This window comes from Bubalus kerabau, chromosome 6, assembly GCF_029407905.1.
Source record: "Bubalus kerabau isolate K-KA32 ecotype Philippines breed swamp buffalo chromosome 6, PCC_UOA_SB_1v2, whole genome shotgun sequence".
NCBI lineage: Eukaryota > Metazoa > Chordata > Mammalia > Artiodactyla > Bovidae > Bubalus > Bubalus kerabau.
In genome coordinates, this window is record NC_073629.1 from 113809629 (window position 1) to 113829019 (window position 19391).

Genomic DNA, 19391 nt, shown 5'->3' on the forward strand with positions numbered 1-19391 from the left:
TGATCTTATAACCTTTTGAACTCTCTTAATAGAGCTAATGGCTTATTTGTATAGTCTTTCAAATGTGGAAAAAGTGTATTTAAGAACAGTGTTATATATATTTTCCTTTGAGAATTCTTTTACCTGTCTTTTCAATTTCTGTTTGTTTGCTTTTCTTTGTTGGGTGGAAGGTCGTATTACACTGGTTACATTTTTTAGTATTGTACAATGAAGAACAGAAGTGGTGATTAAGGGAATACTTATTCCTTAATATAAATTTAAGGGAATACTTATTCCCTAATATAAAAACTTATCTAAGTCAAAAAACAAATTATTAATCAATACTCTAATAAATTATTAATTCTTAAATTAAGGATTTAAATCATTAACCCTTAATACAAAAAATATGACAACAAAGTAGATCTGTCCAAGGAAGGCAAGGAAGGCTCAGTGTTGAGAGTGTGTTTATGTAGTAATACTCCATTACCAGATTAAAGGAGAAAAACCATATGGCTAATCAAACAGATGCAGAGAAAGCAGAGAATAAAATATAATATTAAAAATCCAGTGCTCATTCATTATTTAAAAAAATAAAGAACTTAAGAGTAAACTAGGAATGAAAGAAGTGTCCTAACCTAACGCAGGTCCCTGCGTAAAACCTAGAGCACCACACTCAGTGATAAAACTCCAAAAGCATTTTCATTCAAGTCAGACCCAAATTAAGGTTTTGGTATTGTGGTTCCACTGGCCTCATCAAACGAGTTGTCTCGTTTTCCCCGTTTCCCCCTCACTCCATGAAACAATTTATCTAAAATGGGACTGTCGATGCTTTGAAGACTTGAGTGTGCTTATCTGTGCTCTTCTCCTGCAGAGGTTTCCTTTGCTCTTACAACTACACCACCTTCTCTCTCTTCCCAGCTCCAGGCCCTCAATTTATTCTCCCTGCCTAAGGTCTCTGCCAGCTTCACTGCGGCTTGCTCTGACATCAGCACTTCCTAGGGAGTTTTGCCGTGGCGGGGAGAAGTTAGTAACACTTCTCTATACAATCATTTGATTCTGGTGTTTTCTCAGAGTGGTAAATTTACTGCGAAAAACTTACCTTAACACCAATAGTATCTCCATCTTTCAAGTAATAAGGTGCACCCTGCAAATTATCTTGCTTTTTCTTCTTTTTCCTTTTGGTAGTTTGCTGGTTCTACAGAAAAATTAAACATCTTGAATTAAAACAAAAACTCAATCTCAAATTCTTAGTAAATACCCTATCAGTCTGTGAAAAATGGTAGTTAATCTACTCGTTATGCCAGGAAGGCCCAATTTTCTTGAGAAAGCCCCACAACTTTACCCAACTAGACACTGGAAGCCATGCAAACTTGTCAGGAAAGTATTTGGCAATTTCAATTTTCTCCACGGGAAGTGAGTAGACGTCGGCCACTCGCTGCCTCAGGGAGCTGGCCGTCCAGCCGCGGGCTGTGTCCCACAGCACGTCCACGGGCGGGCCATAGGCTCTCTCGCCAGGAAGGCGCATCTGTGTCCGCAGCAGCACGTCCCAGGGGCTGCGCCAGAAAACAGTCGCATGTCAGATTTACCACCAGAGGAGAGGGGTGCTGTGAAGGGCAAAGCTACTCCTCTGACTCTGTTGCTTTGCCTAAGGGGTTCTCCCTGAACGAACCCTGAATGCTTGTGGGGAACTTTGACTTTGATTTCCTTCACTCCTGAGCCAGAATGGAGCTGAGCGCCCATTCTGAATCCACGGCACAGTTCCGGGGGAGGCAGCAGGTAGAGCTGAAGGTGGAGTTGGGGAAGTTCCTCCAGGGAGCACACAGGAAAGAGGATTGGCGACAATGGAAAGGGCTGGCAGGGTGACACCCAAGTGGTGAGAGGGAAGGGGCTCAACACGACCAGGTTCCCCGCCATGGCGACTCCCTAGGAAGTGCTGATGTCAGAGCAAGCCGTGATGAAGCTGGAGAAGAAATTGAGGACCTGGAGCTGGGAAGAGAGAGGTGGTGGTGTAGTTGTAAGAGCAAAGGAAACCTCCGCAGGAGAAGAGCACAGATAAGAGGTCCTCGGAGAAAGAGAAAGAAAAGAAACAGACAGGTCAGATGGAAATTCAGATGTGTGGAGTGTGTTTAAAAATGTAAAAGAGTAGGACGTAAAATAAAAACTACAGATAAGAACTGGAAGATAGGAGAAATGAAAACTTTAAGGATGGTGAGACAATGAACAGTTTTAATGCTGTATTCTATTATATTGGTGTTTTATTGAAAGAAAGGGAAACGCAGCTGTAGATACGGACAACAGGGAGAGTGAAGGCCTGGTAAAAGGAGACGGGACTGAATGTGGGGGACTGTGGTCAGGAAGGGGTCTGTCAGAGGGAGCAGGTGTTTCGGCATCACGGAGCAGAGCTGAGGTCCCAGAGCTTACAGAGGTTGGTCAGTGCAGACGCAGGAGTTGCCAAGGAGGAGAGAGAGGCTGCTGAGGACCCCAAGGAGACAGGGTCCCCACTGAGGGAGGGCCATAGTGCTCTGGAGGTCGGTCCAGGACAGCAGTGCCAATGGGGAAGGGGGTCTAAGTAAGTACACAACGTGGTCTTCAAAAAAACACTGCTCACAACAAGTAACGACAGAGGGTCAAATTATACAATATTCTGTATTATAGAAAGAGCTCACACAAATTAGACTTTTTACTAAGACATCATTAAAAACAGGCAATATATATGGAACAATTCACATACCCACAAAATATAAATGGCCTACAAACCTTTGAACAAATGCCCCAATCTTACTAGCGATCAAAGCACTGAGGCAAATGAAACAAAATAACCATTTTTCATTTATCAATTTAGCAAACATTTAAATAATGACAGCACTCAATGATGGCTTGACAGTGAGGTGAAGTAAATACTTAGAAACCCTGCTTGTGGGAACATAAATTGATATACCTTAATGATTTATTTTAATGGAAATGAATTTAATGATTTATTTTAAGAGGTTTAAAATGTCCATCCTCTTAAAATAAATCATTAAATTCATGATTTAATATCCACACTATTTGATCCAGAAATTCCCCTCCAGGGAACTACTAGAGTAATAAAATTTGTACTAAGAATGTCTTTTTATAAAACAGTGGGATTAAGTGAAGGTCAGATATGGTTGAAAGAGTAGACTTGTTATATAGGCGGGCAATGAGAATCATCATGTCAGGCAGAACTTAGTATCTGGTGTTACTGACAAAAATGTCTTATACAAGAAAGTCCTATAATGAAGAAAAGAATAGTTGTGTTTGATCACGGACAACTCTGGGTGCTTCTTTATCCAATAAACAAGCTGACTGTGACAAAGGCTCTGTCCTAGGCGCTGGGGACGCAGCCACGACCAGGAAACAGCGCCTGCTCCCCCAAAGCCAACGTTCTAGTAGGAGGGACACATGGCGACGGATAATTCAGCAAGTATGCATCCGCGGGTATCAGGATGAAAAAATCAGCACGAGGAGCAGCATGTCGGGTGCTACTATCAGTCTGACCACAGACTGTCTTCAGGCATTGCTAAGAGCTGGGGGCGAGCATCTTGCTTACATTCAAGGTCATCATGGGTTAGGTATGCACTGGGACTGACTGAGAAATTAATCTGTTTTTATGGAAAAATGAATTCTAAGATCTACATACCAGATATACAAACACATTTCTAGAATATAATCTGTTTTAAGTTGCCAGACTCATTAGAAGCAGTGAAAAAAATGCTTAAAATTTTAACAACTTAATAGTAAAGAAACTATCCACTGGGATCAGTTGTTGTTTAGTTGCTAGGTCACGTCTGACTCTCTTGCGATCCCATGGACTGTAGCCCACCAGGCTCCTGTATCCATGGGATTCTTCAGGCCCGAATACTGGAGTGGGTTGCCATTTCCTTCTCCAGGGGATCTTCCCGATGGAGGGTTCGAACCCATGTCTCCTGCTCTGGCAGGAGGATTCTTTACCACTGAGCCCCCAGAGAAGCCTTGTTGTGATCAGACATGTATGTAATTTTGTATGTGTAGTAGGATGTCTTACCCCAAGTTTTCTTCTTTCTGAAGGGGCTCTAAGCAGATCTCAGTTCTCTTTCCCAATTTATATTCCCTGATAACAAATGAAACAAAACAATACTGATGACATATTAATTTTTTAAACGTTTTTTAAAAAACCAATTTCAAGTATTCTTAAGTGAAATAGTATACCATATAAGAACACTGAAAATTTAAGAGACTACCATGAAAAATTATACACCAACAAATTGTACAACTGAGAAGAAATGGCAAATTCCTAGAAATATACAACCTACCAAGACTGAATCATGAAGAAACAGAAAATCTGAACAGACCAATTATTAGTAAGGAGATTGAATCAGCAATTAAAAACCTCCTAACAAAAAAGAGTTGAGGACCAGATGGTTTTACTGATGATAAAAGATTTAATACCAATCCTTCCCAAACTCTTTCAAAAAAAAAAAAAACAGGAGGGAACACTTCCAATCTCATTCTATGAGGCCAGAATTACCTTGATATCAAAATCAGACAATAACATTACAAGAAAAGAATATTAAAGGCCAATGTCCCTGATGAACATAGCTGCAAAAATTCACAAAGAAATACTAGCAAAACAAATTCAACAATACATTAAAAGGATCATACACTATGATCATGTGGGATTTATGCAAGGGATGCAAAGATGGCTCAACATTTGCAAATCAATTGATGTAATACAACCACATTAACAGAATGAAGGACATGAACATCTCAACAGATGCAGAGAAAGCATTTGACAAAATTCACATTCTTTCACATTAAAAATTCACAACAAACTGGGTATTCAATACCATAAAGGTCTTATTTGACAAGCCCATAGCCAGTATCATCGGAGAAGGCAATGGCACCCCACTCCAGTATTCTTGCCTGGAGAATCCCAGGGACGGGGAGCCTGGTAGGCTGCAGTCCATGGGGTCGCTAGAGTCGGACACGACTGAGCGACTTCACTTTCACTTTTCACTCTCATGCATTGGAGAAGGAAATGGCACCCCACTCCAGTACTCTTGCCTGGAGAATCCCAGGGACGGGGAGCCTGGCGGGCTGCCCTCTATGGGGTCACACAGAGTCGGACACGACTGAGCGACGCAGCAGCAGCTAGTATCACACACTCAATAGTGAAAAGTGAAAGCTTCTCCTCTAAGATCAGGAACAGCACAAGGACGCGCTCACACCGCTCACATCCAACACGGTAGCGGAAGCGCTAGTCAGAGCGATTAGCAAAGAGAGGGATCCAGGTTGGAAAAGAAGAAGTAGAATTGTCTCCGTTTGTGGATGGCATGATGATATTTACAGAAACCTCTAAAGACTCCACCAAAAAAACAAAACTTCTTAAATAAATGGGGACTTCCCTGGTGGCCTAGTGGATAAAAATCTGTCTGCCAATGCAGGGGACACAGGTTTGATCCCTGGTCCGGGAAGACTCTACATACCGTGGAGCAACTAAGCCTGAGGGCCACAACTACTGGGTCCATGCTCTAGAACCTGTAGTCCACAGGAGAAGTGAGCCCACTGAGGAGCCCTTGCGCCACAAGGAGGAGGAGGAGCAGCCACTAGCCACAACTACAGAAAGCCTGCGCAAAAAGCAATGGAGACCCAGCACAGCCAGAAATAAATAAATAACTAAAGAGATTAAAAAAACACTAATAAATGAATTCACTAAGGTTGCCGGACACAAAATCAATATACAAAAATCAGTTGCATTTTATATAATGACAATAAATTATCAGAAAGAGAAATTAAGAAAACAATCCCAACAGCATCAAAAAAAATAAAATACTTAGGAATAAATTTAACCAAGGAGGTGAAAGACCTGTATACTGAAAACTACCAAGACACTGACGAAAGAAATTGAAGACACAAATAAATGGAGTGATTCCATGGTCATGGATTGGCAGAATATTGTTCAAACGTCCACACTACCTGCCACCCCCCCCACCAAATCTGTAAGTTCAATGTAATCCCTGTCAGAATTTCAACAGCATTTTGCAATTAGAAATAGAAACAGTTCTAAAATTTTTATAAACCCACAGAAGACCTCAAATAGCCAAAGCAATCTTTTCCTAAGAAAGAAGAATAAAGCTGAAGGCATCAGGCTCCCTGATTTCAAACTCTACTATAAACCTATAGTTATCACAACAGTGAGGTACTGGCATAAACAACACACACAGATCAGTGGAACACAAGAGAAGAGCCCAGAAATGGACACATGCATTCTGGTCAGTTAGTTTATAACATGGAAGCTAAGAACCCACAATGGGGAAGAGTCTCTTCAATAAATGGTGCTGGGTGGGGCAGGGGGAGGGGCGCAGAACTGGACAGTCTCATGCAAAAGAATGAAACTAGATCCTTATCTTATACCATATGCAAAAATCAACTTAAAATTGATTAAAGATTTGAACATAAGACCTGAAATTTCAAAATTCCCAAAAGAAAACCGTGGGGTAAAGCTCCTTGATATCTGCTTTGGCATGATTTATTTTTGGATTTGACACTAAACGCAAAAATAAACAAGTTGGACTACATCAGACTAAAAAGCTTTTGCATAGCAAAGGAAACCATCAACAAAATTAAAAAGCAATCTACGAAGTAGGAGAAAGTATTTGCAAAGCTGAGGGGTTAGTATTAAAATTATATTGAGAACTCATACAACTCAATAGCAAAAAGCAAACAATCTGACTAAAAAATGGCAGAGGATGTGAACAGAAATTTTTTAAAGAAGACATACTAATAGCCAACAGGTACATAAAAAGGTACTCCACATCACTAATCATCAGTGAAACGCAAACCAAATCCATGACAAGATACCATCTCACGCCTGTCAGAACACTTACCATTGAAAAGACAAGAGAGAACAAGTATCGGTGAGGATGTGGAGGAAAGGGAACCCTTGGTCAAGGCCGGTGGGGATGTAAATTGGTTCAGCCACTATGGAAAAACAGTATGGAGGTGCCTCAAAAAATTAAAAAAAGAACTATCACATGATCCAGCAATCCCACTGCTGGGTACCTCACCAAAGGAAACGAAAACAGGATTTTGAAGAGATTATCTGCACTCCCAGGTTCATTGCAGCATTATGCGCAGTAGGCAAGATATGGAAAAACCTAGTGTCTTTACTCAAAGAATGGATAAAGGTGTGGTTTATGGGTGTGTGCATACATACACATACACACACACACACACACACACACACACACACCCATGAAGGAATATCATGCAGCCCTAAGAAAGGACATTCGGTGGCTTGAGATAACACAGATAGATACTGAGGGCATTATGCTAAGTGAGACAGGGCCACCGCTGTATGACATCACTTACATGTGGACTCTATATGATGTGATGGAGGTGTGAGCTAACACTATGGTGGTAAAATCATTCTGCAATAGATGCCTGTCAAATCAATACACTTATACAGTGTTAGTGAGTTAAAACTGCTCAGTCATGTCCGACTCTTTGCAACTCCACAGACTGTTGCCCGCCAGGTTCCTCTGCCCATGGAATTCCTCAGACAAGAATACTGGAGTGGGTTGCCATTCCCTTCTCCAGGGGATGTTCCTAACCCAGGTCTCCTGCATTGTAGGCAAATTCTTTACCATCTGAGCCACCAGGGAAGCTTTATACAATGTTATATATCAATTATATCTCAATAAAGCTGGGGGAAAAACCACTCAAAATTCTGTTCACAGTCTCTGGAGCAAAGTAAAAACAGGCAAAATTACATTTTTACTTAATATGAAAAACTGAAGTTGTCTCCGAGTCTGTGACAACAAGCGCTGCCCACCTGACAATGTGAACGACCTGGAGTGGGCTGTGAGGGAGCTCACCAAGAAACCTACCTGAGCTGCTGCTGGTGGCCTCGCAAGAGCCGGCCTGGGCGCTTACTTTCCACTGTCCAGGCTCTGAGGAAGGCTGGGGATGGGATGCAAAACTCCAAGGAGGGCAAGGTCATGGCCTAGAAAAGACACAGACAACTGAAAAAGCACTCTTAAAAACAGACTGCTTTAGGGAAAAAATGAAGCGCTACACAATGACATCTGAGGGAGACAGCATCTCAAGTGATGATAATATCTACCAAAACCCACAGGAATCTCTCTTAAATGAAATTAATCCTGAGTCACTTTTGTATTCCTCTATGCTGAAATCACCTTGAGAGCTAAGTGACTTTTCTATTTTCTGAGCCAAAAGCTCCTTCTTAATGATTATGTTTTAGAAAATGAAACTTTAATTTCTATGTGACTATAACTCAAAAGCAGAGGCCACTCTAATAAAAGCAAGGACTTATCTTCAATTTCCATCTGTGCTACTATCATTCAACAGTGTTTGCTCTGCCAAGGAAATGACTTTCTATTCTGAAATACTGCAGAATCTCTGGATCCAACTGCTAGGCCCAAACCACTGTACTAATCCTGTAGGTGGATATCTATTCGTATACTTAGGTTGTATTATATGACGTGGCCAATATTCATCCATTTTTTAATCTAGAAACAGTCATTTTGTATCTTTTAATCCAATATAAGAAAAAAAAAAGTTGCTTCCTTCTTGTTCTTAAGAGAATAAGATCATTCGCTTTTTTTGAGGAAGGTATTTCAGACAGTGAGGATACACAGGAGAAGTCAATGAATGACTGATATTTAACTTACATGCCCCTACACTTTTTCCTTTATGAGGAAGAAGGATGTTCATTTTAGTTCACTGAGAGTTAAGATGCTTCTTAGGCATTTTGAGTTGTATTCAACCGAGCCTTTCCATTTGGACAGAGCACTCTGTCTGTGAATATTAATGTCCAAGCAAACAATACAATATCTAGTTTAACATTCTAACATAAAGCTGAGATTCTGACCTCCTGGGCAACTGACAACACAGCTTTTGCTAACCACATTTAACACATGAATCACAATGGTGCAAAAACAATGTAAATAAAGTGAATGCTTTACAAATGTTCCAACAAATGTTTCCCTAAAAAATCAAAATGAACATAAGCTGCAAGTCACTGAGAAGACAGTCAAATGAAAGCACAGCATGCCTGTCAGAGTGGGAAGAAAGGAAGCCACAGGGTGACGGAGCGAGCCCGGGAGCCCCCTGAGCAGTGTGCGTGTGTGGCCTGCGAGGTACTCACCACTGAGCATGGCATATAACACATGCCATGTCAGAACAGACTGCAATCGAGGGGAAGGAAAGAGAAGAATATATTAATATCTCACTGGAAGCAGCCAGATCACCACTAGGGTTCGCTGTAGGAGGAAGGCTGACCTGAGACTTCAGCTCCCCTAAGGTGGCATCTTCTGAGATTTCAAGGTCTCCCAAGTACCAGAGGGAAACTTCCGCGTGTGCGTCACTGGGAGCACCTGCAAGGACAGAGTGAGACTTCTGACAGGAGCTTTAGATGAACTTAGCTCGTATTTCTGAAGTACAGGCTGTGCTGGGATACTGCACACAGGCTTAGTACAATTCTATCCAAGCAACTCGGAATCTGCAGGCTTCGAGTCAGCCTCTCAGGACTTGATGGGGAGGAAGCGGGGTCTGGCAGCCGGGCCGCCAGGGGGCGCGGTGTGGGCATAAGACCGCACCAGGATGGGTCTGAGCGATTTCATCACACTGTGCTGGCACTGAAAGCAAAGGAGCTTCAATGTCCGGTTCTGTTACAGCGAAGGGGCTGCTATTCCTACTGCTACTGGGAGCTTGAGAGATAATATATAAAAATTCCTTGAAAAAACGGAATACATTGCCATAATAATAAAGATAATAAAAATAACAGATGGCAAATGAAAGGTAAAGCCAAAAAAAACCCCCCAAAATAAAAAAACAAAACAAGATGTATTTTATAGAGGTTACATACAAATCACTGTATAAAAATAGGATGGTATTATTATTATGCTATGAATTACAGAACACATAGATTTTGTTGTAATTTAAGTATATTTTAAAAACACACATTTCTGTTGCCTCTTGGCAGAAGCAGTCATTTTACTTTTCTTTCTGACACACCGGCTGCTGTTATTCTGCTGTGTTCTCACCTGGGGTGGAACTGGCTTTCCAGACGCTGCCTTGAGAAAGGGTACAATTCGTCTGGTCCTGGTGATCCTTCCAGTGAGGCAGCGGCCCCTGAGGCTGGTACCACCAGATGGGCACCGTCAGGAAACCCTGAGGAATGGAGATTTCGAACTGCTGATGCACATAGATTAAGTCAACTTCCACTTCCACAGAGAAACATCTTGGTATAGAAAGTGTTCCTGAATTTAGGATTTTTCCTTAAGATGTATGTATTAACCATCATATATTATCATTTACCACTTTTACATTCAAAAGTTTAAAATCATAAAAATCAGTATGTAGGATGAATGGGACTAATGTTCTATAAATTAGGAACTACGGTAAGTGAAAAGTATAAACAAACTAACAAAACATTTGACAGAACAAACTATAAAAATACTTTCAGGCATTGGAAGAGCACTGTAGCATAATATACCAGTTACATGCAGTTTTTAATTTATAAAATTTTCTAAAGGAACTTTCTACAGAGAAGCAACAATCTATTGATCTAAGGTGCATTCTTATATAACATCTACATGAAATAAACCCATCTCCTAAAACACATTCTGTAATTTCAGTTTTACTAACTTAACTGGTTCTTTCCCACCTCTTTTTTGAGTTAGTAAAGAACCTTAGTAGATTAACTATGCTACAGTGGTCAATTTCCAACAACAGAAGATGAGAATGTGGGGAAAAAGACATGTATTTTTAAATACATACTTTTCAAGAAATGCATGCTAAAATTTGAATATTTTTCTGTTTATCAAATTGGTGACAATTAATAAATACTCAACTTCCATGCAATAAATAAATAAATGTAAATAAGAGCAAAAAACTCCATTTTTTCATTCAGTTCAAACCTAAACTCTTGTAAATTGGTGCCAGGAGTATAAACTGCTGCCAAGTTTCTGGAAAGTAATTTGGTGGTGTCAAAATTTAAAATGCCCAAACCCTCTGATCCAGCCATTCTATGGTTGGGATTTTATCTTCTGATATACTAGCCCATGCATACTGAGATATTCACTGCAAATTGTTTATGGCAGCAAAAACCATGAACCAGCCTCAAGGTCCCTTTTTAGAAGACTGGTACATTACGGCAGGCCATAACTTTTGACAAAGAAATTTCAGTTCCAGTTATTTATCCTATGGATACATATGTGCAAAATGGCAAAAAGACAGTATTTTTGGCAGTGTTATTTGCATCAACACAAGACTGGGAACAACCTAACTGTACTGGTTAAATAACTCATGGGAGCCTCCACACACATCAAACAGAATGAGACAATTTTTTGTGTACGGATACAGCATGTATATGGGGATAAACCATTAACGAAGAAAGCTAGGTGCAGAATACAGTGTCAAACTTATAATCTTTGCTGTAAATAGAAATATGTATATACACATGAATGTGCACACGCATGCTCCATATACACACACGTGTGTATCGAAGCATGCGCTTCTCGAAGGATACGGGGGAAGCTGGCTGCCGGTGGAGGGAGGACAGACCCCACGGGGATGGGGCCTCCTCTTCCTGGCCCAGCTTTTTACATCCTTTATATTCAAAAATTAAAGAGCACGGTATAAAATACGACAGAATTCTTTGAAGTCATGAAAAAGAAAAAGGTAGGTCTGTATGTGCTGATGTGAAGAGATCCTCAAGACATACTAAATGAACAAAAACAAAAACCACAAGGAATAAAACAGTGCATAGAGTATGATCCCCTTTATGTAAACTTTGAAAAGGCTATGCACATATTCACACTCAACATACAAACAGGTGCAATTTTTTTCTTGGAAGTACAAGAAAGGAAAAATAATTGGGCTCTTTCTGGAGAGAAAGATATAAGAGAAACTTCTGTTAATCATTCTATAGCCTTCTACATTGTCTGAATTTTCTAATCATAAGCAAATGATTGTCTGAGTGCTAGAATTTGGGGTAATTTTATTTTCCTCTTTATATGTGTCCACATTAATAAAAACAACTACTAAATATTGGCCTTTCTGAGTGGTCATATGCAGGGTCTACGCAGAGGAGTGGTGCGAGCCCCCTCACAGAGCCACACTAGGACTGCAAACTTGGTTCAACTCTTTGGGAAAACGATTTGGCTTCTTAATTCCATCTTTAGAATTGTCTTAAGAAGGATTTATATTTATTACTATTTATAAGAACAAAAAGTTTAAAACAAACTGAACTCCAAACAACAGAGATATAGATGAATTAAATTGTGCTAAGTCATACACTGGATATACTGACTGTTTTTAGATTTTATGGTCCAGTTAAAAAATTAAATATAAAAAATAGGAAATAAAACTGTACATACAGTTGATGGAAGGAAGTATATAAAGATGTAAAGTATGGTAGCTATCTGACTGGTGGGATCTGGGGTGAGTCCTCTACACTCGTTATCATTGTATTTCCCCACTTTCACACGATGACAACACATCATCTTTGCAATCACAACACAGAAACTGCTATTTACAAAATGTCTACTCAGGAGCAAAGTCTTACCAGAGGAGGAAGTTTTCCTTCAGTTAAAAGCAAAGTATCTCCAGAACAGATCATAAGCTCTTTCAGCTTTGCATCCTAGAAACACAGAAAGTGAAAGTCTTTTTTGTCACAACTTCTGGAAGGAATAAAGAGATCATTCAATCTTTAAACAAACAAACAAACACTGATGCCTCTATTATCGTTTCAAGAAATAAGTAGATGAATAATGAAGCAGATATTGAAGAGATGGAAATAAGCTAAGACTATAAAAAAATACATTATGTATTAAAACTGTATAAGTAAGAACTTTAAAAGATTAAAGGAAGGAAGATGGATGAGATAAAAAATGGCAGACTAATTTACAGAAGATAAAATTTTAGTTAAGCTTAAAAGATGAGCTGGATTTGGAAAAGTCAGAGGAAACAAGTTATTTCTCAAGGAAAGAAGAACATGGCAGGACTTCCCTGGTGGTTAAAGTGGTAAAGAATCCACCTGCTAATGCAGGAGACACAGGTTTGATCCCTGATCCAGGAAGATCCCACATGCCACCCGTGAGCCACAGCTACTGAGCCCGTGCTCGGAGCCCAGGGGCCACAACTACTGGTCCATGCACCCTAGCGTCCGTGCTCCAACGAAAGAGGCCACTGCAAAGAGAAGCCAGGCACCAAAACGAAGAACAGCCTCCTCTCGATGCAACAAGCGAAAGGCAAGCCTGCGCGGCAACGAAGACCCGGCACAGCCAGAAAGTAAACAAACAAAATTATCACAAAAAAAGAAGAAGAAGAACAAGGCAAAGTCAACGTTAAGTCAAGGGTCAGTATGATGTGCATATATGATTTACATAAAGGGGAAGAGCTAAGAGACTAGGTTAACTAGAGTGGGAGGTATCCGCTGGTGAGTAACAGGAAAGAAAACTGGGTGGGAAACAGATCACAGGTCAAAGAGGTAAGGAACAAAAAAAAAAAGGAGTTTTCAGTTGCTTTTAAAAAGCCACTCAAGATTTCTGTGAAGAGGATTTTTAAAGATTACCCTAAGTTGTCAGACCTGTGACATATTGATACGAAGTGGGGAATGAATACCTGGGCTTAGGGACGCCAGCTGTAGCAACTCAGGCAAGAGGCAAAAAACACCAAAATGAAACAAAAGACCAAAAATCAGGGTTTGAACTAAGAGGCCAGCAATGGAATTGGCTGAAAAAGAGTGTAAAGACTGACATGTCTCTGAAGGCCAGGAGCAAACATGACCCACGTCAGGTAAGCAGGGTAAGCCACATGTGGGGCTGGAAAAGGTTAGGATGAGAAAGACTGACAGCAACTCTGTGAAGTGGAGCCAGTTCTGAAGGTAATGAGTTTGCTTTTAGAGGAACTGTTTGATACTGGTTTGAGAATTAGTAAGAGAAGAAAATGAGGCAGATATTTGACTAGATAAACTCTTCTGACATCCAAACTTTGCCGCTAAGCTGCTTCAGTCGTGTGCGACTCTGTGCGACCCCAAAGACCGCAGTCCACCAGCAGCCTGGTGGCTCCCCCGTCCCTGGGATTCTCCAGGCAAGAACACTGGAGTGGGTTGCCATTTCCTCCTCCAATGCATGAAAGTGAAAAGTGAAAGTGAAGTCGCTCAGTCGTGTCTGACTCTTCGCGACCCCATGGCTGCAGCCTACCAGGCTCCTCCGTCCATGGGATTTTCCAGGCAAGAGTACTGGAGTGGGTTGCCATTGCCTTCTCCATCCAAACTTTATGTCCTGACAATTCTTTGAGGTCACTTCTTACTCTAGGCTGTCAAATTCCTGGCCAGGACTCATAGGGGCCTCTCTATTGGCTGTTACACAGCAAAGACCTTTCCCTGGAAAGCCCTGCTTTAAATCAGCCTCTGCTGATGTCTTATGCCACACTCTCACTGAACAGAAAGCAGGCACATAAAGCCTGGGGGAAAGGGTTGTACTGAGCACAACCATCTGAGGCCACAGATCTGGACTGTGAGGCCTGATGCTACTTGGAGTGGCAATAAGGAGATTAACCAGCATGAAAAGACACTCAACATCACTGATTACTAGAGAAATGCAAAGCAAAACTACAATGGGGAATCCCCTCACACCAGTCAGAGGGGCCATCAAAAAAGTCTACAAATAATATATGCTAGAGAAGGTGTGGAGAAAAGGGAACCCTCCTAAACTGTTGGGGGGGACTGTAAATTGGTACAGTCACTATGGAGAACAGTAGGGAGGGTCCTTAAAAAACTAAAAATAAGAGTTCAGCTCAGTCGCTCAGTCATGTCCGACTCTTTGTGACCCCATGAATCGCAGCACGCCAGGCCTCCCTGTCCATCACCAACTCCCGGAGTTCACTCAGACTCACGTCCATCGAGTCAGTGATGCCATCCAGCCATCTCATCCTCTGTCGTCCCCTTCTCCTCCTGCCCCCAATCCCTCCCAGCATCAGAGTCTTTTCCAATGAGTCAACTCTTTGCATGAGGTGGCCAAAGTACTGGAGTTACCATATAGTAATTCCACTCCTGGGCATATATCCAGAGAAAACTCTAATCTGCAAAGATCCATGCACCCCAATGTTCACAGTGGCACTATTTACAAAAGCCAAGACATGGAAGCCACCTGAGTGTCCATCGACATATGAACATATAAGGAAGATGTGGCACACACACACACAATGGAATATTACTCAGTCTGAAAAATAAGAATGAAATAATGCTATTTGCAGCAACATGGATGGATTTAAGAGATTATCATACTAAGATAAAAAGACAAATACACATTGCTTACATGAAAAAAAATGGTACAAATGAACTTATTTACAAAACAGAATAGACTCACATACAAAGAAAGCAAATTTATGTTTACCAAAGGGGAAAGTGGAAGAGGGATAAATTAGGATGTTGAGATTAACATATACACATTACTATGTATAAAATATATAACCAACAAGGACCTACTGTATGGCCAAGGGAATTATACTCAATATCTTATAATAATCTGTAACAGCAAAGAGGGCTTCCCAGGTGGTGCTAGTGGTAAAGAACCCGTCTGCCAACGCAGGAGACATAAGAGACAGGGGTTCAATCTCTAGGTCAGGAAGATCTCCTGGAACAGAGAGCATGGCAACCCGCTCCAGCAAATGATAAAGAATCTGAAATAGACTATATATATATATTTTTTTTTTTTTAACTGAATCACTGTGTTGTACACCTAAAACTAATACTCTATATCAACTATACTTCTATAAAAATCTAAAACAAGAGGAAGAAGAGTAACCAGACTCCAACCATCCTATAATAACTTTGCTCCTACGTCTTGTCCTAAGTGTCTGGCGGAATTTAGAGATGCAGCTTGAAGCACAGCCTAAGTGATTGGCTGCTAAGATGAATTCTGCCATCATCAACTTGCAAAGAAACTCTGAGATTAAAACATTCAGGTTTCAAAATTTAGAGCATATCTTCAAATTCTTCACTGGTTTAAATGTCCTTTGTTCTCTGTAGTTCTCTGCCTCTTAATGAAGAACTACCACTAGAGACATATTCTCTCATCAAAAGAGGACTCAATATATATGTTAGGTATGTTCCCACTTAGCTGAAACTTTCCCTCTGACCCTGAAAAAACTACAGTGAGAAGAAATGAAAGTAGATCCACATATGGACTCTTGTATCCTAAAAAAAGTAAGCTTTCTCTAGAATTTATTCACACGAGTAGGGTGATAACCCTAGGAAAACGCAAAACAATCACTTTACAAATGAAATGTATAGAAATAATCTTACTTCTTCACATAAAGGCTCCCCAGCTTCAAAGCACCAATCCATTTTTCGTAAATGCCATGTTTCTCCTAGGAAGGAATCAAAATCAGGATGGGAAAAAAAAGTCAGAATAATATGGTTTATGAGTTTTCCAGGAATGACCCTTCTGGATAAATGAATATCAAATGGGATATAATCTAATAATTGTTGACTAATTTTAAAAGTAAATCATCTCTTCAGAGCATGAAAAAAATTAACTTGCTGCCCCAACTTGGTGAATCTTCTGTCTATTCCACCAAGTACTATATGCCTGCAAATAAAAATACTTGGTACTAGTATGCAGCATGTATTTATACCTTTATTATTTACATGTACATATGCATGTCTACATCACTCGTTAAGTGTAAACAGACATACATACAAGCATAGAATCCCTTCTAAAATCACAAAGTTGTCTTGGACGTAAATACATGCTAACATTACTCAGCAACTGGTAACATGTACAACAAAACTGTTCCTGTCAATCAGCAGTTAACCTAACAAAAAACTGCATTCAGCACAGCAGTTTAATGAATTGGGTATAAAAGAACATTTACGAATGTTAATTAGATTTCAGATTTTCAGCATGTTTATTACACTGACAAAATGGGAAGATAATTTTTTTTTTTGAGGACAGGGAGCTGAGTAAAAGTTGAAAATCTTGGTTACTAAAAAATTAGTGATGTTTTATAACAGTCAACTCCCCCACTCACCAAAAGAAGATCCAGACCAGGAAATAAACACAGATCTCATATTTATCCTGCACAGGCCACAGGTTTTGAATCCCCCTCTTGTGGCTCAGATGGTAAAGAATCTGCCTGCAATGTGGGAGACCTGGGTTCGATCCCTGGGTTGGGAAGGTCACCTGGAGAAGAGGATGGCAACCCACTCCAGTATTCTTGCCTGGAAAATTCCATGAACAGAGGAGCCTGGTGGGTTATAGTCCATGGGGTCACAAAGAGTTGGACACAACTGAGCAACTAACACTTTCGCTGTAGACCCTCTTTTGTCATTATTTCTAGTTTTAAATGCAGCACAGGTGCCACTTCATTGGTGTCTGACTCTGTGCGATCCTATGAACTGCAGCTGGCCAGGCTCCTTTGTCCATGGGGTTTTCCAGGCAAAAATACTGGAGTGGGTTGCCATGCTCTCCTCCAGGGGATTTTCCCAACCCAGGGATTGAACCTGTGTCTTTTGGTCTACCTGCATTAGCAGGCGGATTTTTTACCACTAGCACCAACTGGGAAGTCTCTTTAAATGCAGTAAGTTGTATCGATATTTAACTTAATCTAAGTATGTTTAAAAAAACAATACCAGTAAATTAAGAGTGAACACCATTACGTCACAGCACAGCATGGCAGAAAGGAATCAAAAGTTGTGAAATCAGAGCAACCTAGCCACTTGTGGTATAACTCTGGGTGAGCTGTTTAGCCATTCTCTGCATCTGAGAAATTGGAACAAGTGAGGATCCCTGCTGGGAGGACTAGTGTGGAGATGAAACAAGATACTGCAGTAAGTTCCTAGAAGAGTGCCCTGAGCCTGAACAAGCAAACATCCCTGCCAGGTGATGGAGCCCCAGGCTTCTACTCTGGTGCAGAGAAGGGCAAGCATTCAGTCTACTAAAACCAGCTTGATGCCACCTCAAGCTCGCTCACATGGCTCCACCTGGGTAGCCACTTCAAGATATCCTGGGTTTATTTTTTCATTCATATTTCCTTCTTTACACAGAAATACTGGCATCAAACACAACATACTGAAATGCTGAATTAATGAGGTTAAAAAAAAATCAGTAAAGGATCTAGGAAATTCCAGCGGGTCTAAATCTTAACCTTATCTCTTCTGTATTTCTGCTGGATCCTATCTAGGCTCCTTCCTTAGAAGGAGGCTAACCTACACTTAGTTTTCTTTTAGCCTGCAAAGAAGAATCAGGAGAATTATGTGCATAGCTGAAAACCCTGGAGAAAAACAAGTTTGAAAAGTTTTCATTCATTTACTTATAATATAAAGTATGGGGACAAGCTTATGCATCATCATAGTCTGTAACCCACCTGTGAGGCCACATTTGTCCAGCATTATCTTCAGACACTGTTAAGAAAAAAAATTATGTTCATTTGTAGTTCTGTTTCTGAGTTACAGTATGAGAAACACCTTTCTTTTGACCCTGGGACTGAGTCTGATTATATTTAACAACTCTCAAATAGATAAAGACATACATGGTTAACTGGTTAGGTAAGCACTCCTTAAGGGCTAAAGAGGTGCAAACTCAGCAGGAAAAAAAAAGCTTTCAGTGTTCACATCCAGAACCTATATGTTCATCCACTTCCAGGTCTGCAGTATGATTTTCTTATGAGGACTAACAGTGTATTTCTGACCAGATATGATTAATTAGGTTGCTTTCACCATGACTTCCTGCTGGGGTCCAGCCCCAGCAGGATCCAGGGGTACCCTCAGGATGACGGCGTCGGCAATAAGGAAAGTAAAAGGGGAGAGAAAGAGGCTTGATCTTCCTTGGTTTACATAGAACTTGCTCCATTCATGGAGGCCGCAGGGGCCCTCTTGGTGGGGTGAGGACGCAGGACGCCCTCTCCCTGATGAAGACGCAGGGCGCCTTCCCGATCGGGTCTTAGAAGCCCAGGCAAAAAAGTGAATTCAGAGAGCTCCTGTGCCCCAAGGAGTCATCCTGAAAGGAGGAGAGAGAGAGAAAGAAAGAAAAGGAAAGAGAGAATGACACAGGGAGACCAAGCTTCGGTGAGCAAGGCCCATAACTTTATTTTCAAAAGGAACTTATATACCTTGACTTGTACATAGAGGGAAATGAAAGATGCAAAGTCATGCAGAGTCAGTCCAAACATTACATCTGTTTTGTCTTTATTGAAGCCAGGATTTTTTCTGCATACCTTTCCCATAAACAATGTTGTGTACATTATCTTCTGGCCTTGGAGGCCTGTGGACATTTTATGACCCTTTTTTGATAAAGGCTGCTCAACCAGAAAACTTATTTTCCTTTGAAGTGTTTTTTCTTTGTATTTCTAATCTATGTCAGCCTCAGAAAGTGCTAAAC

At 40.7% G+C, this 19391-nt stretch overlaps 1 protein-coding gene across 15 annotated transcripts in view; it reads right to left on the reverse strand.

The window, feature by feature from the left end:
- Positions 1–19391, reverse strand: part of USP40 (ubiquitin specific peptidase 40) — an 83936-nt gene that overhangs the window by 4735 nt on the left and 59810 nt on the right. For 12 of the 15 annotated variants that reach the window (XR_008716102.1, XM_055586503.1, XM_055586501.1 and 9 more), the window contains 9 exons: positions 18379–18415; positions 16316–16380; positions 12572–12646; positions 10047–10173; positions 9283–9377; positions 7869–7984; positions 4025–4090; positions 1322–1532; positions 1079–1174 (listed from right to left, as the gene is read on the reverse strand). Coding sequence is in view for 13 of the 15 variants with exons in the window: in XM_055586503.1 (XP_055442478.1) it covers positions 1079–1174; positions 1322–1532; positions 4025–4090; positions 7869–7984; positions 9283–9377; positions 10047–10173; positions 12572–12646; positions 16316–16380; positions 18379–18415 (888 nt within the window). In the remaining 2 variants the exon portion in view is untranslated. Of the gene's footprint in view, positions 1–1078; positions 1175–1321; positions 1533–4024; positions 4091–7868; positions 7985–9148; positions 9189–9282; positions 9378–10046; positions 10174–10831; positions 11728–12571; positions 12647–16315; positions 16381–18378; positions 18416–19391 lie in introns of those variants that run through there. The other 3 variants (XR_008716103.1, XM_055586509.1, XM_055586505.1) reach the window with 3 other exon arrangements.